We start from the raw sequence: 16,229 nt of genomic DNA on the forward strand, positions 1-16,229 counted from the left end.
TAATGCTTTCAAGGTTGGGAAAGCCGATCCAACTCTTTTCACTGAGACTTGCGATGGTGATCTCTTTGTGTGCCAAATTTATGTCGATGACATAATATTTGGTTCTACTAATCAAAAGTCTTGTGAAGAGTTTAGCAGGGTGATGACGCAGAAATTCGAGATGTCGATGATGGGCGAGTTGAACTACTTCCTTGGGTTCCAAGTGAAGCAACTCAAGGATGGTACCTTCATCTCCCAAACGAAGTACACGCAAGACTTGCTAAAGCGGTTTGGGATGAAGGACGCCAAGCCCACAAAGACGCCGATGGGAACTGACGGACACACCGACCTCAACAAAGGAGGTAAGTCCGTTGATCAAAAGGCATACCGGTCAATGATAGGGTCTTTACTTTATTTATGTGCTAGTAGACCGGATATTATGCTTAGCGTATGCATGTGTGCTAGATTTCAATCCGATCCAAGGGAGTGTCACTTAGTGGCTGTGAAGCGAATTCTTAGATATTTAGTCGCTATGCCTTGCTTCGGGATCTGGTATCCAAAGGGGTCTAACTTTGACTTGATTGGATACTCAGATTCCGACTATGCTGGATGTAAGGTCGACAGGAAGAGTACATCGGGGACGTGCCAATTCTTAGGTAGGTCCCTGGTGTCGTGGAACTCTAAGAAACAAACTTCCGTTGCCCTATCCACCGCTGAGGCCGAGTACGTTGCCGCAGGACAGTGTTGCGCGCAACTACTTTGGATGAGGCAAACCCTCCGGGACTTTGGCTACAATCTGAGCAAAGTCCCACTCCTATGTGACAATGAGAGTGCTATCCGCATAGCGGAAAATCCTGTTGAGCACAGCCGCACAAAGCACATAGACATCCGGCATCACTTTTTGAGAGACCACCAGCAAAAGAGAGATATCGAAGTGTTTTATGTTAGCACCGAGAACCAGCTAGCCGATATCTTTACCAAGCCTCTAGATGAGAAGACCTTTTGCAGGCTGCGTAGTGAGCTAAATGTCTTTGATTCGCGGAACTTGGATTGATTTATAGCATACACGTGTTTATGCCTTGATCATGTTCCTTATGCATTTTGTTGTTTACTTGTGGTGCTCAAGTTGTACAAACACTCCCCGGACCTCACAAGTCCTTTTGCAAGTGATGCACCTATTTAGGGGGAGATGTGCTACAACTTGACCCTTTGAGACTAACCGTGTGCTTGAGTTTGCTTGTTTTAGTCTCAAAGGAGGTTTGAAAGGGAAAAGGTGGACTTGGACCATGAAAGACTTCCACTGCACTCCGATGAGAGGGTAACTTATTCCAAGTTCATCTCATGTACTCTTATTGCCTTTGTATTCTTATTTGAAGATTTTGGTGAGGCAATGGGGTTCTAGGGCCAAGATTGATCCCGTTTTGGTGCTTGATGCCAAAGAGGGAGAAAATAAAGGCCAAAGCAATAAATGGATCAGCTACCACTATAGAGAAATTTTGAAAATAGTAGAATAGAGCTTTTGGTTTGTCAAAACTCTCTTGTTGTCTCTTTTGTCAAAAGTTGGCCTCTTGTGGGGAGAATAGTCGATTATGGGAAAAAGGGGGAGTTTTTGAAATCTTGAATCAATTTCTCTTGGATCGACTCTCTTTATGTCTTAACAAGTGTGTTTGACTTAGAGATAGAAATTTGAGGTTGATTTGCAAAAACAAAACCAAGTGGTGGCAAAGAGTGATCCATATATGCCAAATTTGAATCAAAACAATTTTGAGTTCTCATTTGTGTTGATGTTGCACTTGTTCTAGTTGCTTTATGTTGTGTTGGCATAAATCACCAAAAAGGGGGAGATTGAAAGGGAAATGTGCCCTTGGGCCATTTCTAAGTATTTTGGTGATTGAGTGCCAACACAAGTGCTTTTGTGTTAATCTATGCAAAGTGGTGGACAAAGTGCAAATCAAGTCAAAAGGTATGTTTCTAGACTTAGTACATTGTTTTATGGACTAATGTATTGTGTCTAAGTGCTGGAAATAGAAAAAATTGAATTGGAAATGAGATGGCTCTGTTCAGCCAAAGTCAGCTCGGTCTGGGTGCACCGGACTGTCCGGTGGTGCACCGAACAGTGTCCGGTGCGCCAGGCTGACTCTAGTGAACTTGCTGCTCTCGGGACTTCGACGGTGGTGTACGGCTATAATTCACCGGACTGTCCGGTGAGTCGTTCACAGGCGAACTCGTCGCTCTCGGGAGATGATTAACGGCGTATGACTAAAATTCACCGGACTGTCCGGTGGTGCACCGGACTGTCCGGTGAGCCAACGGTCAGCCGAGGCAACGGTCGACCGAGGATTCCGCGCGTGACGCGTGGCCGAGCCAACAGTCACATTGGTGCACCGGACTGTCCGGTGTGCATCGGACAGTGTCCGGTGCGCCAACGGCTCTCAGACTCCAACGGTCGGCTTCGCCAAATAAGGAAGGATATTTGCACCGGACAGTGTCCGGTGGTGCACCGAACTGTCCGGTGCGCCAGTCGACAGAAGGCAAGATCTGCCTTCCTGTAATGCTCTCAATGGCTCCTAGCTGCCTTGGGGCTATAAAAGGGACCCCTAGGCGCATGGAGGACTACACCAAGCATACTCAAAGCATTCCTAAGCACCAAGACTTCGATTCCACGCATTTGTTTCTTCGTGATAGCATCTAGAGCTCTAGTTGAGTTGTGAACTCGTCGGGTTGTGTTGCGAGCTCTTGTTGCGATTTGTGTGCGTGTTGACATTCTGATTTTGTGTCTTGTGTGCGTTGCTCATCCCTCCCTTACTCCGTGCTTCTTTGTGAACTTCAAGTGTAAGGGCGAGAGGCTCCAAGTTGTGGAGATTCCTCGCGAACGGGATATTGAAAAGCAAAGCAAAACACCGTGGTATTCAAGTGGGTCTTTGGACCGCTTGAGAGGGGTTGATTGCAACCCTCGTCCGTTAGGACGCCACAACGTGGAGTAGGCAAGCGTTGGTCTTGGCCGAACCACGGGATAAACCACTGTGTCATCTCTGTGTTGATATCTTTGTGGTTATTGTGTTTTGTTGAGACTTCTCTCTAAGCCACTTGGCATTATTGTGCTAACGCCTAATCAAGTTTTGTGGCATTAAGTCTCAAGTTTTACAGGATCACCTATTCACCCCCCTCTAGGTGCTCTCAATAAGTTCCAAGCATTGATAAACACACCAAAGCTCATCGAGCTGACTATATCAGGAGCCAAATCCTGTAAATGTTAACTGCACCAGCTAAATCAATCGTTATACTCACACTATGAATAGTACATGGGACATCATTCTAGTTCTAATCATAGAGATTAGAGAAGTCTATTCCTAGAAAGTGTAATGCATACTGCTAATTACAAAATCTCATTCTCCTAAAAAGATATGAAAAAGATAATTTCTACGAGGAGAACACACAAAAGACATTACATCCTACAAGGAGGATACACAGAAAGGATAAAATAATAAAAACTCGCATCACAAGAACCTCTCCTAAAGAATAACATTGAATACTCAACATATGGTTGGGATCAAACCATATAAGTAATCTGAATCAGACATAACACCACAAAAACAGTTGTTTTTAAGCATCTATAGAATTGAAGCTTGCCTTCTAGATGGGTTGTTCTTTTTCTTTGTCTGCCTTAAGTTTCAGTATGTGCATTGACACAAATTTAGTTTGACATTGATAGCTGCTACTGGATGAAAATATGTCATTGCTTTTTTCATACAGACTTAACACTATTTTTTTCCTTAGAGGTTAATTCAAATCCGGTACAATGCATGACTTTCCACGTCTAGTTAACCATTTGAATCAAATCAACAAAATGAGTAGAGAATACCTCACCAGAATTACAGTTCTTTCTCAGACATGGCATGATAATGATTAATTAAAGCTTGGATCTTTTTCTACAATAGGCCCAAACTCACCTCCAGAGCAAGGTCGAAATGAGAACCAGCTGAGCACTCCCCCGTGAGGCCGGTGCGCCTGGCATTGCTCTAGCGAAGCAAGATGGTATAGGGATGGAACTGGCAAAGCAAAACCACTCGTGATGGTCAAATCTCTGAAGCAGCATGACAAATAAGCGATTTTTTGAGACTGGAACTGCTAGGTATTCAATATCTCCAATGAAATCTCCCAAAATTATCAATTTACCAACACAAAAACCACAGAAATGAGCTACCTTAATGAAAATGTACATACATATTGTCTTAATAATTAAAAGGTGAACTCACGCAGGAACAACACCCCAAAATTCAGTGCCTTGTTCAGGATAAATGAATGTCGTGAGGCTAAGGGCTTTTGACAATACATTTTCACTGTACAAGAAAATGAGAGAACCAACTCTTTCACAATGGGGCCAAGGGTTGTATGCATAGAACTAACAAAGTAAACCATTTCACGGTACCGTCTTAGGCTAGGCCTATGCAAAGATGAAGACTCTTACCAATCAAGTCCACATAAAGCATGTGGATAGATCATGGTCGACTAACAAAGAAACAGAACATAACTTTTTTCATAGATTCCAGTCACTTCTGTTTAAGTGTATAAAACCATAATTAAACATATTTGTAGCTGATAAGAAAAACAAATAGTATTGAGACCGCTGTCGAATCCTTGAAGCCAAAGCCAAAGCCAAAGCTATAGTGTCAAGTAAAAAAATATGATCACACAATTTTAGTGAGAAAGGAATAATATCGAGTAAAAATACTATCATGCAACTTTAGTGGAAAAGCAATAATATCAAGTAAAAAGTATAGGTACAAAATTATTCTATCACATAATAGCTCGATCTCATATAAATTTAAATAATTCTTGTTATATTTGCAGACAACAGAAACCCTCCTATTTGTGCAAACTAAGTTATCTGACAAAAAGGTCCATCAAAACCATAATCAAGCATAAAGTAACGAAGCACATAATCATTGTGAAGACATATTAACTAAGGAGGCTCATGCGATCATCAATTGCTCACTCACTCGGTTTATATTTGAGGCTTTGAGCACGGATGTAGTGAATGTGAAAATGAGATATGTTGAACATGCAAATGAACTTGTTGATCCTCATGTATAAAGTAACAAGAGTAATCAGGGATGAAAAGTAGTATGCAAGCAGCAACCAATCAGCTAGGTTTTATTTCCACGTTGATGCTGAATATTCTCTACTTGACTTCAAATAAGTAGCAATTAACAGCCACAAAGATTCATCACAAACTTGGATGACGCAAAGTTTAGCACATGATAGGATGATCAGAATGCAGGCATTTGGGGTGTATATCATATCAAGACAGCGATGACCTAACCATGCTGACTTCAAGCTGACTTCAATCGAGGCACCAAATGGAGGGAGCATAATGTAACCAAGGAGTATATCACAAATCACAAGTAACGCATCTCCTCCACCACCAAGTTAAAAAGCCTATACTTTTCTTCAATAAGATGACTTCATACATACCAATTCCTCTTCCTCGGTGTAATAGTCAGGAGCACAAGCAGTTCCACAACCATAAACAAGCCTAGGAAGAAGAGAGCGCGGTAAAGGCGACATGAGGTAGCAGGCGCAAACCTGATCCATGGTGAACTCAAAGAGATCACGCTTAGGATGGGGAATCAAATGCTAGCTCCTCCTCATGAGCTCCACGAGCGCGACGAACTAGAACATCAAGTACAAGAAACCAGTGATGTTGATTGCCTACGAGTACCTGCGCAAGCAACAGAACGGATGGCTAACGCGCAGTGAACGGAGTTGCCAACCCAAGCTAACATAGTAACATGCGAATGAAGGCCATAGGAACCAAGGGGATTTTGTGTGCGCGAGCGTACCGGAACTGGGCGTAGTTGTTGTAGTAGTCGCGGGCCCAACATATGTGGGTGTCGACGTTGAGCACGACGAGGTAGAGCCTCGCGACGACAGCCTAGTCAGCAGCGCGCCGCGCTGCATCGCCGTGGCCTGGCGCTTGCAAGATAGGATGGCGGGCACGACCCGGTCGGCCGGCAGACCTGACCTGTGCATGAGGAGGCGAGGTCCTTGCCTCCTTGGAAGCAGAGCTGGAGCGGGAGCCGGAGGCAAAGCTAGGGGCAACAAGGGCATCTCTGTGGGCTACCGCCGCCGCGGCGCGAGCGGATCGAGGCGAGCATGATGGCCACCGTTCCACGAGTACCCCGCACCGCAGCGAGCAGGATTCGGGTCGGCGATGTGCGACGTGACTCGCGACGGCACATACCTGGCGGTGGCGGTGTGGTGCGTGGAGGCGACGACGATGAGGTCCACGTCGTCCGAGGACGCGACGGCGCCGGGGAGCTTCTCTGTGTCGGCCGGACACTCGCCGCTGCTCGCCCTGTCGCACGTCGGTGATGGGGTGGCCTACTACTGCGCCTTGGATCGCCATGTGCTCGGATCGACGATGGAGATTGAGTAGGTGCGAAGGCGGCTGTCATCGCTGCGTTAAAGATTCGTGAGCATCGGAGTTCAGGGTTACGGATGAGAGGCAGAACACGGCGAAGATTGTCTAGAGCGCGCGCGCAGGGGGGGACGCGAGAACCGCGGAGGTGGGGGCGGCGGAGCCGGGGTGGGTGAGGGGGCGGTTGCTGCGCACGCAGGCGCCACCGAAGGTGGTGGGGTGAGGGAGGGGTGACGTATGGCGCGGTGGGCTCACGACATATGATCCTACGGCCATGGAGCGGCAGAACCGAGATAGAAGATCCTACGGACAGGGAGAGGCAGAACCAAAAAAAGGTAGGCTACCCTTACAACCTTAATAGATAGTAGAGATTTCAGTTGATTTATGAATATCCAAAATATTTATCTTAGCAACACAGTTCAACAACACAATTTAGCAAATATAGCAGTGAATATTCAGCTATAGGGTAAATCGGGTGGGTCACAACATACCCTGCAACTTTGGTACAGTTGAAACTAGATATCAAGATTTTTTTAACTCAACAAACCACAGCGGCGGTTCAGGTAACAAAGCCGGAGAAGGGGCAATTTCCTCTTGCGATAGCACGCACAGTCGACTCAGTTGCAACTGCGGAGGGGAGGTTGTGAACAGCGAGATCTCTGGCGTCGGCAAAGTGCGGGAGAAAAACTGAGTCGAAGAAGGCGCCATTTATCTCCATCGGATGCTCGTTGAAGCGGAAGAGGTGGAGGTCGTGGAGAGGGAGGACGCGGAGTGGAGCTGACTGAGCGGTTGCTTTGGCGTCGTCGTGGAGGCGGAGGTTGCCGAAGGACAGGATGACCGCTGTTGTATTGTTTTGCTCTCTGGCCACGCTAAAGTTGGTGAAATATGGGCCGCACCATGGATAGGAGGACAGAATGCCAAAGGCCTGGTGAAGTCTGGAGGTACGAGGTACGGGTGTTAAAGGAAGAGGGATTGTTTCTTCTAACAGGACAAACAAAGGTGGCGCAATGGTTCAAAAGTGTGCATTAGAATGGCTAATTCACTTGGTTGGAGGTTTGATCCCTCGGTCTGGCGCCTTCTTTTAATGCGCGTGGACACTATTAAGGCTTGTTCGGTTATTTTCAATCCATATGGATTGGAGGGGATTGATACGGATTGGAGGGGATTTTGACTTACTGTGGATTGAAATCCCCTCAATTCCCCTCAACCCATATGGATTGGGGTAGAACCGAACAAGCCCTTAGGCCTAGTTTGGATACTCTTGGATTAGAGTGTTTTGGAGGGATTGAAGAGTATTTAAATCCTCAATAGATCAAAAACTCTCACAATACATCTCAATCCACTCCAATCCCTCTAATTCCTAGAGTATCCAAACTAGGCCTTAGGTGGTAAAATATAGCCGGTGGCAGAACAAGGTCAGTGGCAAGTTACCTTATAGCCTAACGACATTTTGAAGCGGCTTTAATATAATTGTGGTTTCTACAAAATTTTATCTCTATAAATTATAGCTGCAACAGTCCGAAGTCCGAACATTTACAGCATCTACGCCGGCTGCAGGGAAGCCGATTTTTTTAGTTTATGAATTATATAATTTTATTTATTGAATTATATAATTTTTAATATAAATACTGTATTTTAGCAACTCAAATCTACCTTATCCGCACCGCCCGAACGAGCGCACGCCGACGAGGGTGCGCGGACGCCAGGCCTCGTGGGCAAAACCTTGCACGCAATCACGAAACTACCCTCACCACATCGCAGCGAACTACGATACAGCCCCACAGCCCTAGCTCCACCGATAAAACCCCACCTCCTCCCGTAACCCGCGCCTCCCTTCCCTTCTCCTCTCTTCCCCGAAAGAGAGGTCGCGGACGGAACCCTTCCACCCTCACCTCATCCCACAACCTTCGATTCCTTCACGATCTTACCTCGCGCGCTCGCCGATTCCTCGATCGAGTCCCGCGCGATTCGCTTTCTGGTCGGATTCTCTCCCCCGAAGCATGCAGCCGGACCAGCCTGTGATCAGCTTGCGCCCCGGCGGCGGCGGCGGCCCGCGCGCCGGCCGCCTCTTCTCCCCCGCCTTCGCCACCTCCGTCTCTGGAGACTTCCTCCGCCCGCACGGCGGGGGCGCCTCCGGCATCTCCAAGGTGAGGAAGGCTCGATCTGGATGGATGACTTGCTATCCGTAGCGAGTTCGATTGGTCTGCGGCGGGGCGGGAGGCGGAGATCCGGGGGAAACGATCGGATCTCCTTTTTAGGGGCGCTACTTAATTGTAGATGAGCTTGTCTTGGTGCCTCGTCTCATTTCGTTGTCAGATATGGGGAGATTTAGTAGTCTTCACGCCTCTTAATGAGTTTTTATTTATAAGATGTTGGTGCGTACCAAAGGATTGATACTACCTGGGATGCGATTTGGTAGATTCTGATGCATGACATGCTCCTGCCCAGGGATTCAACCCTTAGGGCTTCACTTCCGCTTGTATGTGGTCTTTGGGATACTATATGATGTGGCTAAGCAGTTAACACGAATCTTGCTTTCATTGTTATGTTGTTTATATTTCACACATGGAATTGTACTTTGTAGGTTCAACTGTTTTGTACACTGTGCACCCTGCTTCGACTGGGTTAATTTTCTTTAGTGTTTCACATACTATAGCTAATGTGAAGTTACAATGGATCTGTAGACTTATTTGTGCTACTCTGACATTGCTAATATCTTGGTGCAGATCGGAGATTCACATTTTGAGCCACGTGAGCGTGTTCGATACACAAGAGATCAACTTCTCGAGCTGCGTGAGGTATTTAATATCTGATGCTTCATACAAAGCCAATTTGTGGGTTTGAAGATTGCTACAGATGTCTTCCTAGATGGGTCACTTATATGGTTTTAAAGAATAGCACATATAATGTAGCTTGTCATATCTGAAGATTGCAGAAATTCTCTTGGAATATTATTGTATATCGGGCCTGTGGCAAAAAGAGCACACACACATTGAGAAAATGTACCCCCTCTTGCAACTGTATGCTACTGTTAAGTGTTTGTGCAGTAAAATGACATCTTTGGCCAATAATGTTTACAGCAGTTTCTAGATTGCTCGCAAGAATATTGTTTATGACTATTCTGTTTGTTGCACTTTCAGTTTCTTCTTTTGTTAAGTAGACACTTTGACATTTGCACTTTGTGAATTTTATATCTTGGAGTCAGTGCTGTATCCAAAGTGTGTACTTTTCTGAACTGAAGAATACTCAGGATGGAGGTAGAGGCATTCACAGTAGATGAGGGTGAAGTTGCACATGTGTATGTTAAATAGAAATGGCAGGAACCTTCGTAGCTGATTGGAGTAGCCAATTTTAGGTGGCTTCATTTAATTTGAGGAGGGTGACAACTGGAAAGAATGGATGGGTCTAGATATAAGGATTTGGTTATAACTTTTTTTGGGGACATTTCCTATGGCTATGGCCGTTAGATAACTTAATGATTTGTGATTGGGGACCATCTATACAGTTTCCCAAATTCGTATACACTGATTATGATTCTTCCCCCTCTTGGCAGATTGTTGATGTGTCTGAGGAAATTTTAAGAATCAAGCAAGAGATTGATGTAGAGCTTCATGGTGAAGACCAGAGCTGGGTTCGCAATGATTCAACTGTGAGCCCTTCACCTTCTGCTGGGGCCTTTCTTTTGTCTTTTAAGTTTCTCAGTCGTTCACAAGACCCTGTTTTGTCAAACCATTGAAATGCATTATTCAGGTTCAAGGACAAGCACAAGCTCAAACACAAGCACAGAATCGCTATGCTGAGACTGATAGCCGTGATTGGCGTGCACGGTCTGCACAGCTGACTCCGACTAATGAAGAAAAATCTTGGGACAACATAAGGGAGGCTAAAGAAGCCTATGCCTCTAGCGGTAGGCAGCAAGAGCAAGCTAACAGGCAAGATCAGTTAAGCTCCCAGTTTGCTTCGAAAGCTCAGGTACCTTCAAGATAAGGAGTATGAACAGCTCTATTCCATCTTACTATCCCACTATTTGTTTTTTTCTTGCAAATGACCTGAAGTTGTCCTGAGAACAAAGTGTAATGGAAACCAACATTGGTCTGACATTTTAAACAATATATCTGTGTTTTTTCTTAGTTATTGTATTGCTGTATTATGTCGTTTACTAAACTTGTATGCGCGTGGAGTGGGCTAGCCATTTTGCGGATCTATCAGTTAATTTTCATGCAATTACTCTTCAGATCATAATTGCCCTGTTCTTTTTACCAAATTTCAGGTTGGCCCTACCCCTGCTCTTATTAAGGCTGAAGTGCCCTGGTCAGCCCGAAGAGGCAATCTCTCGGAGAAAGAAAGAGTCTTGAAAACGGTGAAAGGGTAATATAATGATTTTACCTTCCTGATCGGTTATTTAAGCGTGTTGATTGCCTTAAAACTTCCTAGTTCCTTGTTTCTCCATTATGTTTTGTTTAATTGCTCTTAATTATGCAGTATACTGAACAAACTTACACCAGAGAAATTCGATCTTTTAAAGGGTCAACTAATGGAAGCTGGAATTACTACTGCTGATATATTGAAGGTATGTTTTATTTACCACCATCTATTTACAGCCTTTTCCCTTTTGTTTTTTGACGTCTTCCCTACTGCTTTTGTTCAGGATGTTATATCTCTCATATTTGAGAAGGCAGTTTTTGAGCCCACTTTCTGTCCAATGTATGCTCAACTTTGTTCTGATCTCAATGAAAAGCTTCCGACATTCCCTTCTGAAGAGCCAGGTGGCAAAGAGATCACATTCAAGCGCGTGATATTGAACAATTGTCAGGAAGCCTTTGAAGGTGCTAGCAACTTAAGAGCTGAGATTTCTAAATTAACTGGCCCTGACCAAGGGATGGAAAGAAGAGACAAAGAACGGTTGGTCAAACTTAGAACACTTGGAAATATTCGGCTAATTGGTGAGCTACTCAAGCAAAAAATGGTTCCTGAGAAGATAGTTCATCACATTGTTATGGTACATACCAGGAACTAACAACAGTACCTCCATTATCCTGTGAGAACTCTTCTAATCCATTCTTTGGTGCAGGAGCTATTGGGGTCTGGGACTGATAAAAAACCATGCCCTGAAGAGGAAGATGTTGAGGCTATCTGTCATTTCTTCAATACGATTGGTAAACAGCTTGACGAGAACACAAAGTCTCGGCGGATCAATGACACATACTTCATCCAGATGAAGGAGCTAACAATGAATCCCCAGCTTGCACCACGTTTGAGGTTTATGGTTCGTGATGTGATTGATCTCCGGTCAAATAACTGGGTGCCTCGACGTGAGGAGGTAATTAGAATCACTACTGTTACTGTATATATGATTTAACTACATTACATTAAATATGCCTTGATCTCATCACATATACTACATGACATACTTAGAATCATTCTGTTACTTTGATATACCGGTATGAATTTTATTGAAGTTAATGCTTGATTCATCACTTGGATGATTCTTGGTATCATATATCATACATAGGTCACAGAACATAGCCACATTTTCAGTTCAGAACATAGCCACACTTTCAGTTCCTTGTAAAATTATTCTGGAACTTATGCTGTTTGTGACTTTCAGATTAAGGCCAAGACAATCAGTGAAATTCACTCTGAGGCAGAAAAGAATCTTGGATTACGTCCTGGAGCAGCATCTGTCATTAGGAATGGCCGTAGCTCACCAGGAGGGCCACTTTCACCTGGAGGGGGATTTCCAATGAATCGGCCAGGAACTGGAGGCATGATGCCTGGGATGCCTGGTTCAAGAAAGATGCCTGGAATGCCTGGTTTGGACAATGATAACTGGGAAGTTCCCCGTTCTAAATCAATGCCAAGAGGTGACTCGATTCGCAACCAGGGATTGTTGCTTAATAAACCATCAACAGTTCACAAGACATCATCTATTAACACGAGGCTTCTTCCTCAAGGCAGTGGTGCGGCACTAATAGGCAAGAGTGCACTTTTGGGAACCGGTGTCTCAGCATCTCGTCCTCTCAGCTTTACGCCTGGGCCCACACCAGCTCAAACTACACCAAAACCAATACGTGCAGCACCAGCTGTTGTCCCTGCTCCTGATAAACAGGCCAGTGCTCCCAAGGGGAACACTGCTGAGCTTCAGAAGAAAACAATAGCTCTTCTTGAGGAGTATTTTGGCATACGTATTTTAGATGAAGCCCATCAATGTATCGTGGAGCTGCAGAGTCCTGATTACTACCCAGAAATTGTTAAAGAAGCTGTCAATCTTGCCCTAGATAAAGGCACCAATTTTGTTGATCCTCTTGTTAGGCTACTGGAGCATTTGTACACAAAGAAAATTTTCAAGACTCAAGACCTGGAATCCGGTTGCTTGTTATATGGTACTCTGCTGGATGACATTGGCATTGACCTTCCTAAAGCTCCAGCACAATTTGGTGAGATCATTGCTCGCCTGACTTTGTTGGGTGCCTTGAGATTTGAAGCTCTGGAGGTTATTTTAAAGAAAATGGAGGATACCTACAACCGCAAAGCAGTTTCTAATGCTTTCATGAAAACCTTGGAAGCAAACCCATCAGGTCAGGCTATCTTAGGCTCACCTGCTGCTGCTGCAGTAATAGACGCTTGCAACAGCCTTTTGGAATAATCTTCCTAGCAGCTTTGGCCTATCAACCTTTTCAGATTCTGTATCTTGCGAAAGACGGTCTCGTGTACTCTCTATAGTTTAGGTGTCAAGGAATTGAGGAACAGACAATTTTGAGCTGTATAATTTTGCGAGATCAGATGAGTGTTGATTGTTATTGTTTCGGCCAAGAAGGAAAGAAAGAAGCCATGAATTTTGGTCTTGGGCGACCAACTTAATTTGCAGGAGTCCTAGATGAACAAGGCTAAATATGTTGTTACTATGTCCACCTAAAATGTTGTTAGTTATTTTCCTGTGACTACACATTTTTGTAACGTTGTACTATGATTTTGGAATGTTTTATTGGGTACAATATATTGTGTTATTTAGGAGTCAAAACTATCTCTAGGTCCTGGTTTACCCTGTTGCTGCCGTGATGTTGGCTCCCTAATTCCTTTGGGCGACTTAGCGTATGTTGGCTCCAATTCGTTTGGGCTTTGTATTTCCATGCTGTTTGACTGGATATTTGATGGGTCTCTTTGTTTGGGTTTGTTCAGCTTCTTGCCGTCAAAAGCTTTTGCGGACTACAAAATGTCTCAGCTTATATAAGAATCGCTTTAGTAAAACAGTACAAAATCAATACGAATACAAACTCGATCGAGTTGTCACGATATTAGGAATCCGTAGTTTTCTAGATCTTGAACTCTTTAAACTATTTTACGATACTTATATTTTCACAACTAAATTCTCTACACATCCCAAAGAGAACCAAACAGCCGCTGGTGAGAAAAAAGCTGGAGCCCGATGTTGGCTGCGAATGGACATAGTAATATTCTGCTTTGATACCGGCGCTGCCCTGTGTCAGTAATGCGCGGGTTGCACGGGAGGAACACGACAGTGGACAAGAGTGTGTCGGACCAGCTACACGCCAGATGGGCTGCGACGTTCGACAAGGCCCAGCTGTAGCAATGGGATGGTTACCGGGCCGGCGTGGATCAACTTCTTGAAAGCATTGCGTGAAGCTTAAGTAGATGAGAAAGGAGTTGGAAGGAGTCATCTTGTAACAGAATTATATTCCATCGCACTCTACTGAAAACTTCTCTAGCTATCTGTTCTTCTCTACGTCTTTCGTTCTTCTTCCCTGCCTCTACCAAATTCTTGTGTTCTAGCCTAGCCGATTGCTAACAAGTGGTATCAGATTCGTTCGATCCTCGGCTTAAATTTGCCAACGCCATGTCTCTCGATTTCAAGCTCATCCTTGACGAGCTCAATCGGCGATTCGACGAGCTAGAGATTCGCTGGGACCGGCGCTTCTCGCCCTCTACGTACCTTGACCATCCGCCCACACCGCTCAGCGTCCACCAATCCTCCGACGCATCTGCCAGCACGCCGCCCACCCCGACTGCAGCCGTTGGGGTCGTCGTCATCGCCGACAACTGGGGCGGGTGCTTCGATGACGGCGAGCAGTACTACGAGGCGTCATCCGTGGTCGCCGACAACTGGGGCGGACTCTTCGAGGGCTGTGATGCTGTCGCCGATATCTCTTCGAACCTGCTCGACTCCGACCCCGACGAGGCGTTCGTCACCTCCCACTCGGACAAGGCGCTGCTCGACAACCACCAAGCCGGCGTCACTGATGATGGACCAGCGGCCACGGCAACCTGGTGGTGGTGTGCTTCGGCGACTGGCGACATGGAGAGCACGCTCAAGGGGATTCGCGGCAGCGACGCGTCGTGCGTGCTGGACCTGGACGACGTAGCCACTTTGGCAGGCGCCGTCGTGGACACTTACGACGAGGACCGCGCCACCGAGGAGCAGCTCGCCACGCCCTTGGACACGCTCCTGTGCGCCGGCCTCGACCCTGTCAAGTCGCACAGCGGGTGTCTGCTGCTGCAGCGCCTCAAGCTTTTGCCTACCTCGATTGGTGCCCAGGTGGTATTCGAGGAAATGCAGCAAAGCGCCATCGTCAGGGACGCGCACGCCTACGGCGTCACGGTGCATGTGCCGCCCGTTTGCATGCTTGATGGAGTTCACTCTCAACATTTTTTTGGAACAGGGATTATAATATATCATTCTGAGCACCTGGGTCTGGTTGCAGTTGATAGGAAAACAGTGGTTGTATCTATCGCTGCTATACTGCTTTCATTTGCTCCATATTCCATTGAAATATCTGGAGAGGTTGTTTTCCTCCGTCCTGTTCACAACTTTGCCCTGCTCGCTTATGATCCTTCTGCACTAGGAGCTGGAGCATCTGTTGTCCGGGCTGCTAAGCTTCTATCAGGTAGTGGTGCCACTATAGTTGAGGACCAGAAGGTGTTGGAGGAAAAGAATGCTCAGAATACAGTGCTGCTACATCCGTTGCTTCCTATGGTTGACAAAGGACCATGGCCACCACCTGTACAGTTGGAAATTCATAGTAGTGGTATTCAGCTAAGACCAGTACCTTGGCCATCTCTTTACTATTATGCAGTTTGGGCGTCGTGGATTGAGTTAATGGTCGTGGCCGGTTACATTTCGCCAAAGCCTCCTTGGTTGTCGTTTGCTTCAGAGGCCAAGAATGTACACGATCTGTTCATTGGGGTGTTCTTAGGAGATGTCTATTCTATGTCACTGAGGCAGCAGTTGCATGATCCTGGACAGAAGCCTGTTCCATATCAGTATTTGGCAAGCTACTATGGTGCACTATTGGGTTGCTCTTGGAGTGTGGATGGCAAATATTTACTGTCAGTTGGTGACAATGATCTTGTGCAAGTATGGAGCATGAATGACACAAATATCGTTTCATGTGGCGAAGGGCATAACTCATGGACTGGTGCGCTGTGTATGGCATTCTATGCACAATCTGAAGAAACTAGGCAGAGTCATTCTGTTCATAAGTTTGCTCTGGGCACTCTTGCCTTCGAACACACTTTATCCAGTGGATCGCCAATCCGATCAGAAGTGGAGTTATTGCCTGAATCTGTTGAAGTCATTGACAAAGATTATGGTTGGACACGATACCCAACTGCTTCTCTAGAATCCAGCATTGCACGAGATTGTTGTCCCTCTACGGTGGCTCACCGACAATCAGTAGTGGAAGCTCTTCTACAGTGTGATAGGAAATCATCTAGCAGAGTTGTAGTATCACAGTGGGAGTCATTTTTAGCTGATTATTTTAGGCATACCTGCTTTGCTTCTACAGTTGATTACTTCCTGAATGGCTTGCAG

At 45.6% G+C, this 16,229-nt stretch overlaps 1 protein-coding gene and 1 pseudogene across 1 annotated transcript; one reads left to right on the forward strand and one right to left on the reverse strand.

The window, feature by feature from the left end:
- Window positions 1-4,858: 4,858 nt before the first annotated feature.
- Window positions 4,859-7,942, reverse strand: LOC109944149 (CASP-like protein 4A2; annotated as a pseudogene).
- Window positions 7,943-8,153: 211 nt separating this feature from the next.
- LOC103646262 (eukaryotic translation initiation factor) lies at window positions 8,154-13,578 on the forward strand. Its single transcript, XM_008670990.3, has 9 exons — window positions 8,154-8,547; window positions 9,127-9,198; window positions 9,954-10,049; window positions 10,151-10,372; window positions 10,671-10,768; window positions 10,883-10,970; window positions 11,049-11,399; window positions 11,472-11,720; window positions 12,009-13,578. Exons 1-9 carry the CDS (start codon window positions 8,401-8,403, stop codon window positions 13,044-13,046), a joined length of 2,361 nt encoding a protein of 786 aa, XP_008669212.1. The 5' UTR covers window positions 8,154-8,400; the 3' UTR covers window positions 13,047-13,578.
- Window positions 13,579-16,229: the final 2,651 nt, after the last annotated feature.

Source organism: Zea mays, chromosome 2 (genome assembly GCF_902167145.1).
Source record: "Zea mays cultivar B73 chromosome 2, Zm-B73-REFERENCE-NAM-5.0, whole genome shotgun sequence".
Lineage (NCBI taxonomy): Eukaryota > Viridiplantae > Streptophyta > Magnoliopsida > Poales > Poaceae > Zea > Zea mays.